Below are 22,044 nucleotides of genomic sequence, written 5' to 3' on the forward strand. Positions count from 1 at the left end.
CGTATTAAATATTTTTAATCAACGATACGAAACAGAAGTTCATACGGATGCATCGATGGACGGGTATGGCGCAATCTTATTGCAACGATCTCCAGATGACGACGGTTGGCATCCAGTATACTACATGAGCAGGAAGACGACGGACGCCGAAAGGAAATATTCCAGTTACGAGTTAGAGATACTCGCAGTTGTGGAGGCACTGAAGAAGTTCAGAGTATACTTACTTGGAATTCATTTTAAAATAGTATCCGACTGCATTGCATTCACCAAGACGATGGAGAAAAAAGATTTATGTACACGAGTTGCCAGATGGGTGTTGCTACTGCAAGAATTCGACTATGAAGTGGAGCATAGACCTGGTGTAAGGATGAAACATGTCGATTCATTAAGCCGATTTCCAATAATGACGATAGTGGAGGATAGTTTACTAACCAGATTGGAGAAAGCTCAACAACAAGACGATGAGTTATTGGCAATTATAAGCATTCTTCAAGAAAAAGACGTTCATGATAACTATTTCATGAAAGGAAATATTTTGTGCAGGTATGTTGATGACTATGAGGTAATGGTGATTCCTAAGGGAATGCAGAGGGAAGTAATACGAGCTGTTCATGAGAAAGGGCATTTTGCCAAAGACAAAGTCAAAGAGATTATAAGAAGGGAGTATTATATACCCAAATTAGAAGAGAAGGTCAAATATCATTTGCAGAATTGTATTCCATGCATAATGGCTAACCGGAAAAAAGGAAAACAGGAGGGCGAACTCCACCCACTACCGAAAGAGTTTCAACCATTGCATACCTACCACATTGATCATCTAGGACCATTGGAATCAACTAGCAAACAGTATAAACATATTTTTGCCGTGATAGACGCCTTCACAAAGTTCTGTTGGTTGTACCCAACAAAGACAACATCGACGAACGAAGTTTTATCTAAGCTGAAGTCGCAAAGTGTTCTATTTGGAAATCCCCATCAAATAATTTCGGACAGAGGAACTGCTTTTACCTCAGAGGACTTCAAACTGTATTGTGAGACGGAGAACATCAGACATTTCCTGATAACGACGGGCTTGCCACGAGCCAACGGGCAAATTGAGAGATTGAACTCGACGATTATAGCCGTTTTGTCAAAGTTGAGTATGGATGACCCTGCAAAGTGGTATCGACACGTTGCAAAAGTACAGCAAGTCATAAATTCGACAATTTCCAGAAGTATTAGCACTACACCTTTTGAACTAATGTTTGGAGTAAAGATGAGGACTCCCGAACAATCTGAAATTCTGAAGATGATTGAGGATGAGCTGAATTCGAATTTCGTTGAAGAAAGAAACTTTTACAGACAAGCTGCGAAAGAGCAAATTTTAAAAGTCCAACAGGAAAACAGATTGTATTACAATCTACGACGACGTAAGGCCACTAAATACCAAAAGGGTGACTTAATTGCTATAAAGCGCACGCAATTTGGTCCAGGCCTTAAGCTGAAACCGAAATATTTGGGACCCTACGAAGTGATGAGGGTAAAGCCAAATGATACCTACGATGTTTTCAAACGTGGTTCTGGTGAGGGACCGATGAAAACTACAACTTGTGCAGAATACATGAAGAGGTGGTGCGATTTTGAGGGCGAAGATGAAGAATTCGAGACGAATTCCCCGCAGGATGGCCGAATTGTGGGAAAAGTTTGAATGTATGTGTGTTTGGCTTTGGTAAACACAAAGACGAGTAAGCGAAGCACACAGAAATCAGTCTATCCGCAGCCGTGACGACGTAAAGACGCGAGTTAAAACCGAACGCCATTCCATTAGTTTACATTGATTACTGTTTTACTTTTCTATTGATATCAAACATTTTATTGTACTTTACTCTTAAACTTTAACTAAATATAAATAAAATAAAGGGATTTAAAAGAAGAAAAAAAGTGTCCACATATATATACAAGAGAGCTATATCGAAATCTGAATCGATTTTCATAAAATTCATCAGTAATGTCGACAGTCCGGAGAAAATCCTTCGTGCCAAATTTCAAGAGAATCGGTTAACAAGTGATCATTTTATTGCATTATTACTGCAAATCGGACGAACATATATATGGGAGCTATATCCAAATCTGAACCTATTTCAAGAAAACTTCTCAGATATTGTGGTAGTCGTTAAAGAAGGCGTTGTACAAAATTTTGGCAAGATTGATCAATAAATGCGCTTGCTGTGACTCTAAAAGTTAAAATCGGGTGATATATATACATGAGAGCTATATCGAAATCTGAATCGATTTTCATAAAATTCATCAGTAATGTCAAGAGTCAGGAGAAAATCCTTCGTGCCAAATTTCAAGAGAATCGGTTAACAAGTGACCATTTTATTGCATTATTACTGCAAATCGGACGAACATATATATGGGAACTATATCCAAATCTGAACCGATTTCAAGCAAACTTCTCATATATTGTGGTAGTCGTTGAGGAAGGCGTTGTACAAAATTTTGGCAAGATTGATCAATAAATGCGCTTGCTGTGACTCTAAAAGTTAAAATCGGGCGATATATATACAAAAGAGAGCTATATCGAAATCTGAATCGATTTTCATAAAATTCATCAGTAATGTCGAGAGTCAGGAGAAAATCCTTCGTGCCAAATTTCAAGAGAATCGGTTAACAAGTGATCATTTTATTGCATTATTACTGCAAATCGGACGAACATATATATGGGAGCTATATCCAAATCTGAACCGATTTCAAGAAAACTTCTCATATATTGTGGTAGTCGTTGAGGAAGGCGTTGCGCAAAATTTTGGCAAGATTGATCAATAAATGCACTTGCAGTGGCTCTAGAAGTGAAAATCGGGCGATATATATATATGAAATCTGAACCGATTTCCATGAAATTCACCAGTCGAGAGCCATTAGAAAATCCATCCTGCCAAATTTCGAGAAAATCTGTTTACAAATCACCATTTTATTGCAGTATTACTTCAAATCGGATGAACATATATATGGGAGCTATATTCAAATCTGAACAGATTTCTATGAAATTCACCAGTAATATCGGGAGTCATAAGAAAATCCTTCCTGCCAAATTTCGAGAGAATCGGTTAACAAGCGACCATTTTATTGTATTATTACTGCAAATCGGACGAACATATATATGGGAGCTATACCCAAATCTGAACCGATTTTTGCCAAACATATGCTCATATCAAATTTGAATACGATCGGGAGAAAATTGCGATCTATAGTTTGTACACAAAACAACATGGGCAGATGAACAGAGAGACGGACAGACAGACAGGCGGACATAGCTAAATCAAATCAGAAATTGATTCTGCGTCGATCGGTATACTTATCAATGGGTCTATCTCTCTTCTTTTTGAGTGTTACAAACTAATTCACTACGTTATAATACCCTGTATCAAAGTAGTGGTGTAGGGTGAACCGATTGCCTTGAAATACTCACAGATGGTAGAGTTTGAGCCACCGGTGAAAAAAGGGTACCACATTTTCTGATATCCGAAGGGGAGGCGGACCCTCCCCCTTATCCAAATTTTCAAAAACGCCAGATTTCGGCGATGGGTGTTCAAATTTAAGCGAAATTTTGTGTGCCACCGTATGGTAGCCCAACAACACGAAATTAGTATAAAACTTTGGGATCAAATGACCTGGGGGGACGCCCCATCCCAAAACCCACCCGAACGGACATGTTTACCTATTGGGACAATATGGGTATCAAATGAAAGGTATTTAAGAGTAGAGTACGTACTAGGCATAAAAATGTCACCTTTAGTGGCGGGGGGGGTTTCCCCACCCCCAAAAACACCACCCAACAGGACACTTTTACCGCTTCCAGCAGTACGGGCATCAAATGAAAGGTATTTAAATAAAGAGTACAAATCTGACATAAAAATTTTTTCCTAGGTGTCTGAGGGGCGTCCCCACCCCCAAAAACCCCCCAACAGGACATATTTACCGGTTGGTACAATATGGGTATCAAATATAAGGTGTTTGGAAGTTGAGTATACATCTGTTATAAGAATTTGGTCCAAAGTGTCTACGGGGCCACTCCAACACCAAAATCCCCACAACCCCCAAAACTCCCCACCCTCCAAAACAGCAGGACAGCAGGACATCTGAACCGATTGGGACATTATGGATATCAAATGAAAGGTTTTTAATAGTATACTAAAAAGCTGATATAAATATGTATTCCTTGGTGTCTGAAACGACCCTCACCCCCCAAAAACCTCTCAACAGGACATATTTACAGGTTACTACAATATAGGTATCAAATAAAACGTGTTTGGAAGTTGAATACACATCTGTTATAAGAATTTGGTCCAAAGAGTCTACGGGGCCTCTCCAACCCCAAAAACCCCCAAAACGCCATGAATGTCCAAAGTCACAAAATGGGTATAAAATCAAAGTTCTTTGAGAGTTGACAACGAATCTGATATACACATTTGGGATAGAGTCTGGGACCGGCCTATCCATTAAATACCCTTCAATAGGACGAGAGGTCTATGACAGTAAAGTTCGAATCTTATGTTGATATAAGGATTCAAGTATCTGGGTCACGTCCTGCCGTCCTGCTATTCAGCCGGATATGTAGATCTCCTCATTAAAGGACTCAAATAAATTGCCTTTTGGGTCTTAGCGTCGGGGGGACCGACGATTTCCACCCAATAAAAACAACACCAAACTGTCATGTCATGTTCGGACTCGGCTATAAAAAGGAGGCCCTTTATCACTGACCATAAACTTGAATCGGACTGCACTCATTGAAATGTTAGAAGTTTGCCACTGTTCTTTAGCACTGTTTATGGGAAAAATTTGCAATTTTGCCTACCACTAACCCCACAATTTTTCTTAAAAATAGCAAATTTAAAAATTGCTTTTAAATTGGAAAAATGTGCTATTAATCCCTCAGGGAAAGAAATAAATTGCAAGGCAACACCACATCCCAAGCTTAGTGCACTTTTTAATAGAATATAGAGTTTTGTCAATGCCTAGCCAATTAAAATGAATGAATGATGCTCAACTAACTCCGTTCCTTTTGGATTTTTCGCAAACCGATTTTTCATTTTGTGAGTAAAATTTTTGGCTGAGTATGGTTGTTGCACAAACGACAGAGTGAAAGCATCCCAAGCTTAGTGCACTTTTTAATAGAATATAGAGTTTTGTCAATGCCTAGCCAATTAAAATGAATGAATGATGCTCAACTAACTCCGTTCCTTTTGGATTTTTCGCAAACCGATTTTTCATTTTGTGAGTAAAATTTTTGGCTGAGTATGGTTGTTGCACAAACGACAGAGTGAAAGCTATTGGCTTTAAGGACAATATCGATGCTAAAAGTTGCACTGCATAGCATATTGGGAATTGAGTGCCTCTGGGTGCATATAGACTATGTTTGGAAAATTTAGTAGATAAACTACTCTACCATTGGGTTGCCCAAAAAGTAATTGCGGATTTTTTAAAAGAAAGTAAATGCATTTTTCTAAAGCAAGCTAAAAGTAACAGCTGATAACTGACAGAAGAAAGAATGCAATTACAGAGTCACAAGCTGTGAAAAAATTTGTCAACGCCAACTATATGAAAAATCTGCAATTACTTTTTGGGCAATCCAATACAATGTTTGAGGGTTTTGGGAATGATGCATTTGTAGGCAAAAAAAAAACTACAATAGTAATAAATAAGAGCGTGGTAAGTTCCGCCGGGACGAATCTTTAAAACCCTCCGACATGGATCGCATCTGCCGAGTTTTTTGCCCGGTAACTCTTTTTAGGCAATTAAAGAATAATGGATAAGAATTGTTAGGCTATTGGAGCTTTATCAAGTTATAGCTCGATTCGCACAATAAAAGAATTAAATGTTGAAGAACATAGTAAAAGTCATTGTGAAAAATGTCAGCCAAATCGGATAAGAATTGCGTCCCATAGAAGTGAAAAGCACTCCTTGTTCATGGGCAAATTTTGCCACTAAATGTTTAACTCCTGGTCAGAATGAGGTCTGACTGAAGAACAACAAGGCAGCAGGAGCCGACTGGTTACCCGCTGAACTATTTAAGACCGGAGGCGGCACGCTGACAAAGCGACTTCATCAGCTTGTCTGCGCAATATCGCATACCCGATGATTGCAAAATTAAGAATCTGCAGGAAGACACTACGCGTTCCTCAGTAAGAATAGGAAAGAATCTCTCCGAACCATTCAATACCAAACGAGGTTGCAGACAAGGAGACAGCCTATCGTGTGATCTCTTTAATATCCTGTCGGAGAAGATTATACGAGATGCAGATGTGAATAGATATGGCACACTAATCACAAGAGAACACATTCTACTCGCCTATGCCGACGACATGGGCAGCTTTTGAAAGAATCGGAAGAGAGTCAGTGAAAATGGGTCTGGCAGTAAATGAAGATAAGACGAAATGGATGGTTTCAACTCGCAAAAAGCCTTGCACAACCGAGCAGATAAAGAAAATGGAGAAAGTTGGGAACCACAACTTTGAGACAGTCAGTAACTTTATCTACCTCGGCACCGCCGTAACCGAAACAAATGACACCAGTTTTGAGATTAAGCAAAGAATAATACTGGCAAACGGATGCTCCTTTGAATTAAGTAAGCAGTTTAGAAACAAGTCCACCTTTCGACAGACGAAGATTATACTATACAAGACACTGATACTACCCGTGTTGTTATATGGTTCTGAAGCATGGGTATTTGTGAAAGCAGATGAGGCAGTGCTTGAAGTATTTAAGAGAAAGATTCTTCGTTAAATATATGGACCAGTTTGCGTTAACGGAGAATGTAGGCGACATATGAACCACGAGCTGAATGAGCTGTATGACGATGATAGCATAGTTACACGCATTAATATACATCGGCTGCGTTGGCTAAGTCATGATGTCAGAATGGATGAAGAAGCTCCAGCAAAGAAGTCTTTTCAAGGCAAACACGGTGGTACACGTAAACCGGGAACCAAAAGCCCGATGGAAAGATCAAGTTGTGGGAGACAACTCGAAACTTGGTGTCAGAGATTTTAGAATGAGCGCAGAAGATCGAGGCGCTTGGAACGCTATTCTACTACGTTCGGCTAGTGGAAAAAATGTTCTGTCATAGCCAATTAAAGTAAAAGTAAGTAAGGTTTCGTTGCTAGGCCAAAAATAGACTTTAGGTGATCGGATAAAAAATTCGAATTGTACTTTGCACGCTATTTAACATGGAAAGACACGCAGTCATACAGACGGACAGAAAGATAGACAGACAGACATATCTAATTCAGTTAAAAACTGATTCTGAGACAATCCATAAACTTAATAATGATTGTATTTCTCTTCCTTTTGTGTTTTACAAATAAAACGGTTTAGTTGTAATACCCTGTACCAAAGTAGTGGTAAGGGGTCACGTGGAGATTCGCCAATTCGTATGTTTATTAAAATTAACACAAATATAGTAAAATTAAACCAGATTTTTGTACTTACAGAAATTGAGTTTACGACTGTCATCATCAATGAACCAAAACTAATTACCTAGAAATATAAAAGAAAAATCAACAATTAATTCAGAGTTTATGAGGATGAGTTCAAAAAGTTAAAACAATACTCCCAGTGTTAGGTTAATATTTCAAGATCTTATCAAGTAACAAGAAAAACCGCTACAACTAATACATACTAGGCGCCATGATAATATGGACTCGGCTATACAAAGGAGGACTGCACTCATTGACATGTTAGAAGAAGACTGTTCCTCAGTGGAATGGTTCATTGCAATTTTTGTAAAGGGTGATTTTTTTGAGGTTAGGATTTTCATGCATTAGTATTTGACAGATCACGTGGGATTTCAGACATGGTGTCAAAGAGAAAGATGCTCAGTATGCTTTGACATTTCATCATGAATAGACTTACTAACGAGCAACGCTTGCAAATCATTGAATTTTATTACCAAAATCAGTGTTCGGTTCGAAATGTGTTCATTCACCGTAACGTTGCGTCCAACAGCATCTTTGAAAAAATACGGTCCAATGATTCCACCAGCGTACAAACCCCACCAAACAGTGCATTTTTCGGGATGCATGGGCAGTTCTTGAACGGGTTCTGGTTGCTCTTCACTCCAAATGCGGCAATTTTGCTTATTTACGTAGCCATTCAACCAGAAATGAGCCTCATCGCTGAACAAAATTTGTCAAAATTTGAACAATTATCAAGAGGGCCACTCCAAAACCATTTCAAGTGGGCATATTAAGTGTCATGATAATATGGGACTATCTTATATATAAAAATCAATTGTTTGTTTGTTTGTATGTTTGTGTGTTCCTTATAGACTCAGAAACGGCTGAACCGATTTTCTTGAAATTTTCACAGATGGTGCATCCCGTGGTGAAAATAGGGTACTACGTTTTTTGATATCTGAAGGGGGGCGGACCCTCCCCCTTACCCTAATTTTCAGAAACGCCAGATCTCGGAGATGGGTTCTGCGATTTAAGAGAAATTTTGGGTGCCCTCATATAGTACCCTAGAAATAAAAATTTGGTATCCACATGTCGGATGGGGTACCTAGGGGGGCCGCCCCACCCTAAAACCTACCAAACATATATTTAGACCAATCACGACAATATGGGACTCAAATAAAAGGTATTTGGGATAAGAAAACGTATCTAATATCCATTTGTCGAACCAAGTGCTAGGGGGACCACCCCAACCCCCAAAACACCCCTAGATCGGACATATTTACTGACCATGGCAATATGGGACTCAAATGAAAGGTATTTGCGAGTAGAATACGAATCTGATATCCAAATGTGAGACCATGTTTCTGGAGGTCCACCCCTTCCCCAACACACCCCCCAAACAGGACTTATTTACTGACCATGGGAATATGGGGCTTAAATAAAAGGTGTTTGAGTGTAGAATTAGAATCTGATATCCAAATATGGGGCCAAGTGTTTGGGGGGCCGCCTCTCCCCAAAAACATCTCCCAAAGGGGACAAATTTACGACCATACCCATATGGGGCTCAAATGAAAGGTCATTGGGAGTAAAGCACGAATCTTATATCAATATTTGGGAAGTGTCTATGGGGCCACCCCACCCCCACAACACCACCCAAGTAGTAAGTATTTGTTGACTTTTGGAATATGGGACTCAAATAAGAGGGTTTTTAGAGTGGAACACGAATCCGACATATATTTTCAAGGCCAACTCTATGGAAATATGGGGCTCAAATTGAAGGTATTTGGGAGTAGACCACGTATCTGATATTAATATTAGGGACCAACTGTCTAGGGGACGTCCCACCACCATAACAACCCCCAAATAGGACGTATTTGCTTACTAAGACAATTTGGGTCGTAAAGAGAGTGGAACTAAATATTCATAGTTTTTAGGGCCAATAACCCAAACCGGACATATTTGCTGACTTTTGCAATAAAGAGTTTAAATGAGATTTCAAAACGAATTTGATATCCAATTTTGAGGCCAATGGCAATATGGGGTTCAAATATATGATATATAGATATATGAGAATAGAGCACGTTGCTGATATATTTTCAAGGCTAAGTGTTTGGGGGACCACCTTTAACCCCAAAACACCCCTAAATCTGCCATATATACCGACCATGTCAATGTGGAGCTTAAATAAAAGGTATTGAGGGGTAGAGCAAGAACTGATACCCACTTTCGGGACCAATTTTCTGGGGTCTACACCTTTCGCAAAATACCCCACAAGCAGCAAGTTTTTAGTGACCATCGCAAAATGGGGCTCAAATAAAGGTTTTTGGGAGTAGAATACGAATTTGATATCCAAATTTAGGACCATGTATTTAGGGCATCACCCCTTCCCCAAAACACACCCCAAAGGGTAATAATTTTTCGACCATGCTAAGATGTGGCTCAAATGAAAGTTATTTGAGATTAGAAAATGAATTTGATAACCTATTTTGGGACCATGTGTTTGGGGGACGCCTCATCCTGTAAACTCTTTTTAAGCCAATGGCAATATGCGGTTTAAAAAAATAGTATTTGTGAGAAGAGCACGATGCTGATATTTTTTCAGGGCCAAGTATTTGGGGGACCACCAGAATATCGGGCTGAAGTGAAGTATTTCAAGAATGGAGTACACCTTACATCCAAACTTACATTCGTAGACCTATAAAGATCATATGGGATTCAGATAAAGGCACTTATATTGTTAAGCTGTTAGACAAGTTAGCATGGTATTTCACTAAAAGATCTTTAACTGTCGAAAATAAATATTCCAAGGAAACTTTTGTTCTATATAAAGTAAAAGAAGGCGCAGCGGAGCGGGCCCGGGTCAGCTAGTTTTAAAAATAAGATGGTCCGAGCTAAACTACCTCAATTCCTTTGATTGTGTTTGAAAATAATTAAAACAATCACCCAATAGTAATTTGCTTGCACATTTATTTAAGGCATTGATTACACTGTTCAATGTAAACCCCATTTATTGGCCTCTGCATCCCATTTCACATTCGTATTTTGTGCAATGACGATTACCGTTGCCACCACAGCCACGATGGGTGAATTGTTTGCAAGTCCTAGTTGATCTATCGAACCACCATCTGACTCCTGGTCGACAATTACCTACAGAATGACCCACATTAAGTGGCTCACGGCAATTTAAAACGGCTTTAAGAAGAACAACAACAAAAATCGAAACCAATAGTTAAGGTAGGTGAAGAGCAAAAAAAAATTAATTAAATGATTACCTGGCATACGAAAACATTGGCCATTTACAGCAACGAGTGTAGCTACGAGAATAATAATTACAAAAACGAAATTCATCTTAGACAAAAATTCCAAGCGAATGAATGATACTTTGATACTGCTAAAGTTTTAAACGTTTTAAGGGACTTTTATAGGGAATACATTGACCTCAAAAAAAAAAAAAAAAAAATGGTGCTTAATGGCGTTCTACGCAATTGCTGTTTTGTTAACGCTTTACACATTTCTTTTGTTTTTGTTCAATGACTGCATCAACTGGGTCATATAGAACAATGCATTGCATTAAAGTTCCTTGGTAAAATGAAAACATTTTCATAAGGATTAAAATCTAAAAACTAGCAGAAGTTTTAATACGACCTATTTGAGTGGACAAGAGAGCATTTACAATATATCAATGGAAATGAAGTCCGTGGAAAACAGTTGGGCTGGGATCTACAGGGTGGCTGATGAATATTGCTACAATGATGAATATTGCTACATTTTTTTTTCGGTGTATGGAATACATTTTTCTTTTATTCATGTTAAATTAAATTATTAAATTAATTATTAAATTATTATTAATTAAATTAATTAATTAATTAATTAAATTAATTATTAAATTATTATTATTAAATAGAAAAAAAGTTATTACATTTTTTTTTGGTAGCGGCTTTCATCAGCCACCCTGTATGTAAATTTTGATTGTGTCTATGTATCACAACCCTGCTACTAAAATACAGCTGTGGTCAAAATTATTGTATTGGCTTGCCCAAAAAGTAATTGCGGATTTTTCATATAGTCGGCGTTGACAAATTTTTTCACAGCTTGTGACTCTGTAATTGCATTCTGTCTTTTGTCAGTTGTCAGCTGTTACTTTTAGCTTGCTTTAGAAAAAAAGTGTAAAAAAAGTATATTTGATTAAAGTTCATTCTAAGTTTTATTAAAAATGCATTTACTTTCTCTTAAAAAATCCGCAATTACTTTTTGGGCAACCCAATATAGAAATGCCTAGCTGGCAAGCCCGCTCCGTTGCACTTTTGAATATTTATACACCATGCCACGAAAATGGTGTATATGTCTCTTAACTAGCAGTATAACAATATAAAAGCCTCTATTCGAATCCCTTAGGATCTTCATCGGTCTATAAACCCGCTCGGAGGGTTTAGGATTACTTAAGTTACGATGTACTATGGCAGAATATTTGTTCCACAAGCCGAATGTAGGATAGCATTCCAAGCGCCTCGATCTTCTGCGCTCATTCTGAAATCTCTGACACCAAGTTTCGAGGTGTCCCCCACAACTTGATCTTTCCATCGGGGTTTTGGTCTTCCCGGTTTGCGTGTACCACCGTGTTTGCCTTCAAAAGACTTCTTTGCTGGAGCTTCTTAATCCATTCTGACAACATGACCTAGCCAACGCAACCGTTGTATTTTGATGCGTGTAACTATGCTATCGTCGTCATACAGCGCATACAGCTCGTGGTTCATACGCCGCCTATATTCTCCGGTAAAGCAAATTGGTCCATATATTTTACGAAGAATCTTTCTCTCATATACTCCAAGTACTGCCTCGTCTGCTTTCACAAGTACCCATGCTTCAGAACCATATAACAGCACGGGTAGTATCAGTGTCTTGTATTGTGTAATCTTCGTCTGTCAAGAGGTGACCTTGTTTCTGAACTTAGTCCAAAGTAGCATCTGTTTGCCAGTATTATTCTTCGCTTAATCTCAAAACTGGTGTCATTCGTTTCGGTGACGGCGGTGCCGAGGTAGATAAAGTTACTGACTGTCTCAAAGTTGTGGTTCCCAACTTTCTCCATTTTCTCTAACTGCTCGGTTGTGCAAGGCTTTTTGGGAGTTGAAACTATCCATTTCGTCTCATCTCCATTTACTGCCAGACCCAATTTCACTGACTCTCTTTCGATTCATTCAAAGGCTGCAGTTACTACTTCCGGTGATCGACCTATGATCGATCGATGTCGTCGGCATAGGCGAGTAGCATGTGTTCTCTTGTGTTAAGTGCGCCATATCTATTCACATCTGCATCTCGTATAATCTTCTCCAGCAGGATATTAAAGAGATCACACGATAGGCTGTCTCCTTGTCCGAAACCTCGTTTGGTATTAAATGGTTCGGAGAGATTCTTTCCTATTCTTAGTGAGGAACGCGTATCAGCAAGTGTCATCCTGCAGAGTCTTTTTAATTTTGCAGGGATACCAAACTCAGACATGGCTGGAAATACCTTGGAACGTAAAGGAGAAGCGAAGGTGGCTTTGTAGTCAACAAAGAGATGGTAGGTGTTGATTTTTTCTTCTCGGGTCTTTTCCAGGATTTGGTGCAGTGTGAATATCTGGTCTAGGTTGGATTTACCAGGTATAAAGCCGCATTGATAGGGTCCAATTATCTCATTGTTTTTATGTTTTAATCTTTCACACAGTATACTGGAGAGAATCTTGTATGCAATGAGGAGGAGACTTATTCCTCTGTAGTTGGCACATTCCGTCTTGTCTCCTTTTTTATGTACGGGACATAGTATGCTGAGGTTCCAATCATCGGGTATGCGTTCTTCTAGCCAGATTGCGCAGATAAGCTAATGCATACGCCTTATCAGCGTGTCGCTTCCGGTCTTAAATAGTTCAGCGGGTAACCCGTCGGCTCCTGCTGCCTTGTTGTTCTTTAGTCGGGTTACTGCTACTTGGACCTCATTCTGACTAGGAGGTAAACATTCTATACCATCATCAGGGATTGGTTCTGCGTTATCCTTCTCGCCGCCAACATCGGACACTAGCAGTTGGGTAAAATGTTCTTTCCATATCCTCAGCATGTTACCAGATTTCCTTCTTTGTCTCTGCAGGAGAATGTGCCTGCACCAAAGCCATCGATTTGGTGTTTAATTCTTTGGTAGAATTTCCGCACTTCATTCTGACTTTCTTTCTGCAGAATAGACGTTTATCCTCCATATCCTCAGCATGTTATCTGTATCAGTTACTTCTGTGGCTCTGCAGGAGGATGTGCCTGCACCAAAGCCATCGGTTTGGTGTTTAATTGTTTGGTAGAATTTCCGCACTTCATTCTGACTCCTGTACATCTCAATTCGCTCACACTCACGTCTTTCCATTTCCTTTATCTTTCTGCGGAATAGACGTTTCTCCTCTCTCCTTTTCTCCCGATACCTCTCCTTCATCTGGCGCGTCACTACTGATTGCAGGGTTGCTCTATATGCCGCATTCTTGGCTTCAGTACCATCTCGACACTCTTGGTCGTACCATGGGTTTTTTGGAGGAAGCTTCCTGTACCCAAGTATGGATTTCGCGACATTTTCCATGGTGTGGGCAATAGTTTACCAGTGCGCCATTATATCATCGGAACAAGGAGTGCTTTGATCAAGCAGTTGGGTCAGTCGAGTGGAGTTCTGCCGCTGCCATTTGTTGTGTTTGCAGCTTTTCAATGTCCAGCTTCCGTGCAGTGTCAGATCGTACTTTCCTCGCCATGTTCAAACGGGTGCGAACCTTTGCTGCAACAAGGTAATGATCCGAATCTATATTCGCTCCACGGATCGATCGTACTTCTGAGACGTTGTATGAATGCGTACCATCTACCACAACGGGATCAATTTGATCCTTCGTGTTTTGATCGGATGACAGCCATGTGGCTTTGTGAATATTTTTATGTTGAAATCTGGTGCTACTAACTACCATGTTTTTTGCCGTGGCGAAATCTATTGGGTTGCCCAAAAATTGCGGATTTTTCATATAGTCAGCGTTGACAAATTTTTTTCACAGCTTGTGATCAGCTGTTACTTTTAGCTTGCTTTAGAAAAAAAGTGTAAAAAAAGTATATTTGATTAAAGTTCATTCTAAGTTTTATTAAAAATGCATTTACTTTCTTTTAAAAAATCCGCAATTACTTTTTGGGCAACCCAATATATCCAAATCTGAACCGATTCCTATGAAATTTACCTGTAATGTGGAGGCTAAACTTTCCGACTCCATTCTTAAAAGACTATATTTGAGCCCGATATTCTCATAGGGATCTTGAGAGGACCCTACGACCTATATCTGATTCGTATTTTACTCAAAAATGCCTTTTATTTGATTCCCATATTGCCTTTGCGGAATGGGTGAACCCCCAGAAACTTGGTACCGAAAGTGGGAATCAATTTCGAGCTCTACTCCCCAATGCCGCTCATTTGAACCCCATATTACCAAAATGCAAATTTTGCCCATGAACATTCCACTAAGGAACAGGGGCACACTTCTCACATATCAATGAGTGCAGTCCTATGCAAGTTTTAAACTCAATGATAAGGGGCCTCCTTTTTATAGCCGAGTCCGTACGGCGTGCCGTAGTGCGACACCTCTTTGGAGAGAAGTTTTTCAATGGCATTGTACCTTACAAATGTTGGTAGCCTTAGGAGGGAAAACCATCGCTGAAAATTTTTACTGATGGTCTCGCCAGGATTTGCACAAAGGGGTTCAGCGTCATAGGCGGACCTGCTAACCTCTGCGCTACGGTTAACCCATCCATACTATAAAATATTTTAGTTAGATTAGCGTTTATTCAAATTAGAGGATTTATTTTGACCCTTATTTCAAAATGCTGCAATTTCATTTTAATGACGTCTGCAACGATTTTCGCAGGCTGCCTTGGAGCACCAACGATTCTGATTGCCACCACAGCCATGATATGAGAATTCCTTGCAAGAATTCGAGGATCGGTCGTACCACCATCTTGCACCCCTGTGGCAACCATGGCCACCATGTCCAGTGTTTAGTCGGTCTCCACAATTGGGTTGCGCTAAATTGAGGGAAAAAAACAAACCATTGGGGCAAATTGAAGTTGCACTGGTGTATAACTTACCTGGCGCATTGCGGCATTGTCCATTGACGACAAGGACCATTGTGGTGAAAAATAAAATGACGGAGATTATATTCATTTTGGGTTAGTATTCAAAAGTGTATGCTTGTTTTGATATTGATCGGTGTAGAACAGAAGCTTATATATGCCCAGTTCAAAATGCCCAGTTCAGATTATTTGCTGAAATAATACATTAAGCTGAGTTTAATGTTGACCTATGGTCTTCATTCTCTTCATTGTTTTTGTACTACAATATCTGTTTTGAATTTAAACATATGTCGATCTCAATCTACAATGGGATGCACATGGCAAATGCCCAATTCTGATTATTTGCTGAAACAATGTATTTATCTGATATTAATGTTGACCTATGGTCTTCATTCACTCCATTGTTACAAAATTTGTTTTTAAATTTTACCATATGTCGATCTCAATCTAGAAACAGGTGCACATTGCACATTCCATTGTTCCAATGGCAACACCATCCTTTGCAAGTCAACAAAATACAAGTAAAAAGTAAGAGTGTGCCGAGTTCAGTCGGCCCCAATCTTGGATACCCCCACTATGGTACCCCCCACCCTTGTTAATTCAGTTTGTATTTGAATTTACTTGAAATAATCAAATCGGGTACTGATTAAGACTTCACTCGGGTAATCGGTTTCTGGGCAGAACTCGTTGTGTATATTAGAGGACATAAGGGTACTTCATGTGCCAAATCGGGTAAAAACTAAGACTTCTAAGACTTTTGCGTATAAATCAAATCCGAAGATCGCTTTATATGGAAGCTCTATATTTGGCGTGAGTGATGGAGGGCATAAGTGTACTTCACATACCAAATTTCATCCAGTTTGGAAGAATAATGACGCTTTTAGGGTCACAAGAAGCCAAATGCTGGGATCAGTTTATATGGGGTCTGTATCAGTTTGTACTACTAAATTTCCCTTGAACATTCCACTAAGGAACAGGGAATACTTCTCTCATATTAAAGAGTGCAGTCCGACTGAAGTTTATGCTCAATGATAGGGTTCCTCCGTGTCCGAACGGCGTGTCGTATAGCGACACACCTTGATAGAGAAGTTTGAACATAGCAGGATACCTCACAAATATAGCATTCATAACGGGATAACCACCGTCGAAATTTTGTCTGCTGTTTCCGTCGGGGTTTGCACCCAGGCGTTCGGCGTCATAAGAGGACATAATAACCTCTGCACCACGATTCGAATCATACTTGTCACCTATATTGGAAGTCAGAAAAGATGGCCTTATGCCAAATTTCACCCAAATCTGATGAAAATTGGGGCTTCTAGGAGCTCAAGAATACAAGAATGGGTATCGGTTTCTATATAACTTTTTAGACCGATTCATATCATACTGAGCACAAATGTTGGAAGTCTTAACAGAAGTCCTTGTGTCAAATTTCAGCCAAATCGGATAAAAATTGAGTCTTCTAGGGGTTTGAAACGTCAACATTGAGGATCGGTTTATATGGGGGCTACGTTTAAATCACAACCATCCAGTTCCTTCAACAAATCTTAGCAGACCTACCAGAGGTACGTTCGCAAGTTCACCCAGATCACAAAAGAAACGGCTCTACAGAAAGGAGAGCCTACATACATACCTGCAGAGCCGAACATGAACACCTCAAGTGCTCAATATTCTCCTCTTCATCCTCATAGAGGCAACTACTTCAGAAGTCATTGTGCGGTATCCCCATGCGCGCCGCCATGGCAAAGTAATGATTCCTGTCAAGGTACTCATCGACCTTTTATCAGCGCCAGCAACTCCCTTGTCCTCCTCCGGTCGATGACCGGCCATAGCGCCTTTGCAGTCCAGCAATTTTCCACTGAGTCCCACCTCGCCACCGACGCCTCCCTGGCCATGACCTGTGTGTTTGTTTAGTAGCTCAACAAATGGCCAATGACTGATCCGTTAGGCGCCGACGAAACGCTTCTGGCGCAATCGTCTACCCTCTCATTCCCTGGAATCCCTTCATGCCCAGGAACCCATGTGAGCGTCACATCGTGGGTCCGGAGCCTATCCAGGGACTCCAAACAATCCGCCACACATCTCGACTTCACCATACTCGACCCTAAGGCCTTGAGCCCCGCCATACTGTCCAGATAAATTCTGAGTTTCGAGGGCGGTAAATCCCCTACCAGAATTTATCTTGCGGCCACTGCAATGGCACAGACCTCTGCCTTAAAGACCGCACACTCTTCCGGCAGTCTCAGAGACATATTGATATTGAGTGCATCGGAGTAGACCCCCAATGCAGTCCCTGACTCCATCTTGGAGACATCTGTGTAGATCGAGGTCTCATCCTACTCAAGTACAATACTCACCCTCCATTCGTCCCTACCACGAAATTCAATTCCGAATGCCCTCACTCCAGTCGGCACTGGTGACAGGTAGTCGGAGTTCCTCCTCAGTCTACCCTTCGCATCCATAACCCCCAGAATCAGACTGTGGCCACAACCATCTTCCTTCAGCATGCCGAGCTCCCTCAGCCTAAGCTCGATTCTGGCGGCGCAGCCCCGAATATTGGCCTCAATGGGCTACATATCCACCATCGCTTCCATGCCTGCCTGCTGTGCGGATCTTAGTGCCCCTGTGACCCCGACGCAGACCAGTCTCTGGACTTTCTAGAACTCCATCGCACGCGTCCTCTTCTCTACGGCTACCTCACCAGTGCAACATGGGCCAGTCCTTGTCTCACGATGGCCGTAAACTTCAATTAAATCCATCCATCCATCTTGGGAGTTACCCTCCACTACCTATCGAACATCCTCCTGCAGGAGTAAAAAGCGCACAGTGCCTTACGGCTTCTTTCCTCGGTGCTCCTCTTTCAGGACAGTTTATAATTGAAGACTATGACTAGGTACTTTGATTCCTTCAACAGCCGCAGGGTGACCCCGTCCAAGGACGGCAGTCTGCACTCCGGTGAAGAGCTCCAGCTTCATTTTCCCGGGATGGTTCTCAACACATTTCTGTTAGCCCATCGCGACAACCTCCTCAGTGACCCTTCCATGATCTCGCTGGTCGTCGACAGAAACCTGCCTCGGACCAGCAGCACGATATCGCGATAATCCTCGTGCCGATCCATCAGGATTTCATTAATAACGAAGTTGCATAGAATCGGCGAGAACACCCCTCCTTTGGGCGTTCCTTCGGTCACCGGCCCTCTGATCACACTATCTCCCAGGTAAGCATTAATAATTCTGCCATAAAGCATATTATTGGTGCACTGGAAGATTATGAAGGGTATACCCGTGCGGCCCAGTGCGGCGACTATCGCCCCTATCTCCACATTTCTGAAGGCTCCCTCAATATCCAAGAAGGCCGCCGATGTATAATCCTTCTGTTGGATGTATAATCCTTCTGTTGAATTGCTGCATCCAGTAGTGATCATAATTATACCCTACACTACTACTGTGGTACAGGGTATTATAACTTAGTGATTTTGTTTGTAACAGCCAGAAGGAAGAGAGATACACTCATTGATAAGTATACTGATCGACTCAGAATCACTTTCTGATTCGATTTAGCTATGTCCGTCAGTCTGTCCATAAAATTTGTGAACAAAGTACAATCCGATTAAATACCTTTCAATTTTCATCCGATCGTCTTGAAATTTTACACAAGCACTTTCTTGAGCCTAGAGACGACGCCTATTGAATTTGGAAAACCGATTTGGATTAAAATTGTAATTTTATAGTCATTTGTAAACCGATTCCCACGAAATTTTGCACAAGGGATTCTCTTAACAGCCTTGACATTATTGTTGCACTAGGTTCAAATAGGTTCAGATCTGGGTAGAGTTCCCATACATATTTTCGTACAATTTTGACTAATTTTGCAAAAATGTGGTCAATTGTCAACCGATTCACACGAAATGTGGCAAGAAGGATTCCCTTATGACTCCCGCCATTGCTGTTGAATTTCAAAGAAATCGGTTAAGATTTAGACATAACTCCTGTATATATTTCCGTTGTATTTTTAGTAATGCTGCAATAATTCGGTCACTTCTTAACTGATCCTCATAAAATTTGACCTCAGTGTATCTCTTATGACTATTTTGATCACTAGTGAATTTCATCAAAATTTGTTCAGATTAAGATATGGCTCCCATGGATATATATCCCCGGATTTTCACATTCAGGGTCTTTGCTAACGGAATTGATCAACCGAACTTCTTAAACTTTTGCACAAGGATTCAGTCTCGACTCCTATATGTGCGGATTTTGGTTGAAATTCTACACTTAAATTTCATGTTAATTTTAGTTTTAATGATTTAGTTTGCACTTCCAATGTGATATAGGGTACCAAAAGGTCGGCTTCGTCCGACTTTAGTCCGTATTTACTTGTTTTCTATAAAACTTTTAAGGCATAAGCTTACTATAGTAATTTCACAGTTACAAAGAACTTCTTTCCATTTTGATGAACATCTCAATTTTTGAAAGCTATAGAACAGAGCAACGTACAGACGTACAGACACACGGACATCGTTAAATGGCCTTAGAATTTTACGATGATCATTAATATATATACTTTGTAGAGTCAGTAATGGTTATTTTGATGCATTGCAATTGGAATGACAAAATGAATATAACCCCTATTCTTTAGTGGTGGATACAAATAATCTCTCCGGACTTTTGTATTACACACAAAATCTCAAAATGTTCTCACTTTTATGCCCCTAAGTTGGTTGAAGTCTGGTTTTGTTTTCCAAAATAGCGAAATGTTCATTTGTGGTTCGATTTCCAAACATGAAGCCCTATAAGAATTGTTTGTTGAATATATTGGAAAGTTTAAAAGATTTCCCACACACAAACATAATTTTGTAGGGTGCTCCCAACACATTCCATCAAATGATAGATTTTCCAAATTGTTCCATAATTGCCCTTTTGGCAGTTTGAGCTAAATTTTTTTAGGGCCGAATTTCGTGATAATATCTTTGCAAATTGCAAATTTTGCCCATGAACAATCCCCTAACAAACAGGGGCAAACTTCTCACATAGCAATGAGTATAGTCCGATTCAAGTTTAAGCTCAATGATAAGGGGTCTCCTTTTTATAGCCGAGTCCGAACGGCGTGCCGCAGTGCGACCCCTCTTTGGAGAGAAGTTTCATATGGCATAGTACCTCACATATGTTGCCAGCATTAGGAGGGGAAAACCATCGCTGAAAATGTTTTCTCATGGTCTCACCAGGATTCGAACCCAGGTGTTCAGCGTCATAGGTGGACATGCTAACCTCTGCGCTACGGTGGCCTCCTGATGATATCTTTATCACTTCAAAAATGCAAACTTATTTCCACACAATTTTTCCTGCAGGATGTCGCACATTGGGATAGGCTGTTATTCAGGGTTTTTTGGACTGATTTCAAAAATATATATATACTATGTAGAATCGACAGAGGATGTTTTAAATGAGTCATTTAAATTGTTTTTTTTTTTTTATTTAAATTCATCTTGGGCAATGTTTAAATAATTTTTACTACAATGACAATACAAAAGGAAAGGAAGACTCCTTGTTAGTTGCGTTGCGTATGCAGTGATGTTCACATGCAGTGATTTTGACATGCAGACTTCGAGCAATAACGATTACTGTTGCCACCACAGCCGCGATATTTAAACTCCTTGCAGCTGCGTGATGATTTGTCATACCACCATCTGGTAACACTATGACAATTAGATCCTAAATTACCCAAACGACGTGGTTGACTGCAACTGTGACGATCTTCAAAAGGAGGAATGCAAAATTAGAATCTCACTCTACTCTCAGTAAACTAGGAAAAGTTAGGAGTTTCATTTACCTGGATCATTGCGACATTGTCCATGTGCAGCTACAAGGATTGCTGCCATCAAGAAGAAGAAGCAAAGTAATTTATTCATTTTGTAGGAATTTAAGAAATGTTTAGCACTTTTCACTACTGATGATTTCTGATGAATTTCGTAGTAATTTAATAGCCTTTTATACGAAATTTTTATGGCACAACATCCATCTGTTATTATTATTTGTGTTATATAAGCTAGAATGAATGCCCCTCATAAGCGGAAAATCTGTTTGTTATTGTTAAAATCGCTCTACCCCATTAAAGGGGCTCCACCTGTTTATTGTATCTGGTCATGTCGTCTTAATACCGAAACGACATTTCATGACTTTTATCGAGTTTTGTACACAACTTTTTAAATATCGACGGAATTTTCTTTTGATATCCAATACAATGCAATGTGATAAGATGCAGTGGTTATGGTGATTTCAGACCTCTTACACAACACTCACATAAATTTGCTATTCAAAATGGCTAGAGATGGGCGATGAGTAAATACCCAAAAGGTATTCACCCGGTAAATTAGGTAAATAACCGGTATTGGCTCATAACACTATATCGGGTGATCGGTCTTATGGCAGTTATATCCAAGTACGGTCCGATCTGGACGATGTTCGACACAAAGGTGTAGAGGCCCGTCAAAACGCACTATT

The 22,044-nt window shown here is 40.1% G+C and overlaps 2 protein-coding genes across 2 annotated transcripts; both read right to left on the reverse strand.

Annotated features, from left to right (window-relative positions):
* Positions 1 to 15,240: 15,240 nt before the first annotated feature.
* On the reverse strand, positions 15,241 to 15,695 carry LOC106088394 (male accessory gland serine protease inhibitor-like). Its single transcript, XM_059369152.1, has 2 exons — positions 15,563 to 15,695; positions 15,241 to 15,499 (listed from the first exon to the last, which is right to left on the reverse strand). The coding sequence occupies exons 1-2, from the start codon at positions 15,636 to 15,638 to the stop codon at positions 15,315 to 15,317; spliced, it is 261 nt and encodes an 86-aa protein (XP_059225135.1). The 5' UTR covers positions 15,639 to 15,695; the 3' UTR covers positions 15,241 to 15,314.
* Positions 15,696 to 21,043: 5,348 nt separating this feature from the next.
* Positions 21,044 to 21,482, reverse strand: LOC131997729 (kunitz-like toxin PcKuz3). Its single transcript, XM_059369153.1, has 2 exons — positions 21,374 to 21,482; positions 21,044 to 21,297 (listed from the first exon to the last, which is right to left on the reverse strand). The coding sequence occupies exons 1-2, from the start codon at positions 21,450 to 21,452 to the stop codon at positions 21,119 to 21,121; spliced, it is 258 nt and encodes an 85-aa protein (XP_059225136.1). The 5' UTR covers positions 21,453 to 21,482; the 3' UTR covers positions 21,044 to 21,118.
* Between the last annotated feature and the right edge of the window lie 562 nt (positions 21,483 to 22,044).

Source organism: Stomoxys calcitrans, chromosome 5 (genome assembly GCF_963082655.1).
Source record: "Stomoxys calcitrans chromosome 5, idStoCalc2.1, whole genome shotgun sequence".
NCBI classification, from domain to species: domain Eukaryota; kingdom Metazoa; phylum Arthropoda; class Insecta; order Diptera; family Muscidae; genus Stomoxys; species Stomoxys calcitrans.

Coding starts and splice junctions, on each gene's coding strand:
- LOC106088394 (XM_059369152.1), bottom strand. CDS start 15,638: ATGAATATAATCTCCGTCATTTTATTTTTCACCACAATGGTCCTTGTC. Junction 15,500..15,562: donor ACAATGCCGCAATGCGCCAG/GTAAGTTATACA, acceptor CCCTCAATTTAG/CGCAACCCAATTGTGGAGAC.
- LOC131997729 (XM_059369153.1), bottom strand. CDS start 21,452: ATGAATAAATTACTTTGCTTCTTCTTCTTGATGGCAGCAATCCTTGTA. Junction 21,298..21,373: donor ACAATGTCGCAATGATCCAG/GTAAATGAAACT, acceptor CTCCTTTTGAAG/ATCGTCACAGTTGCAGTCAA.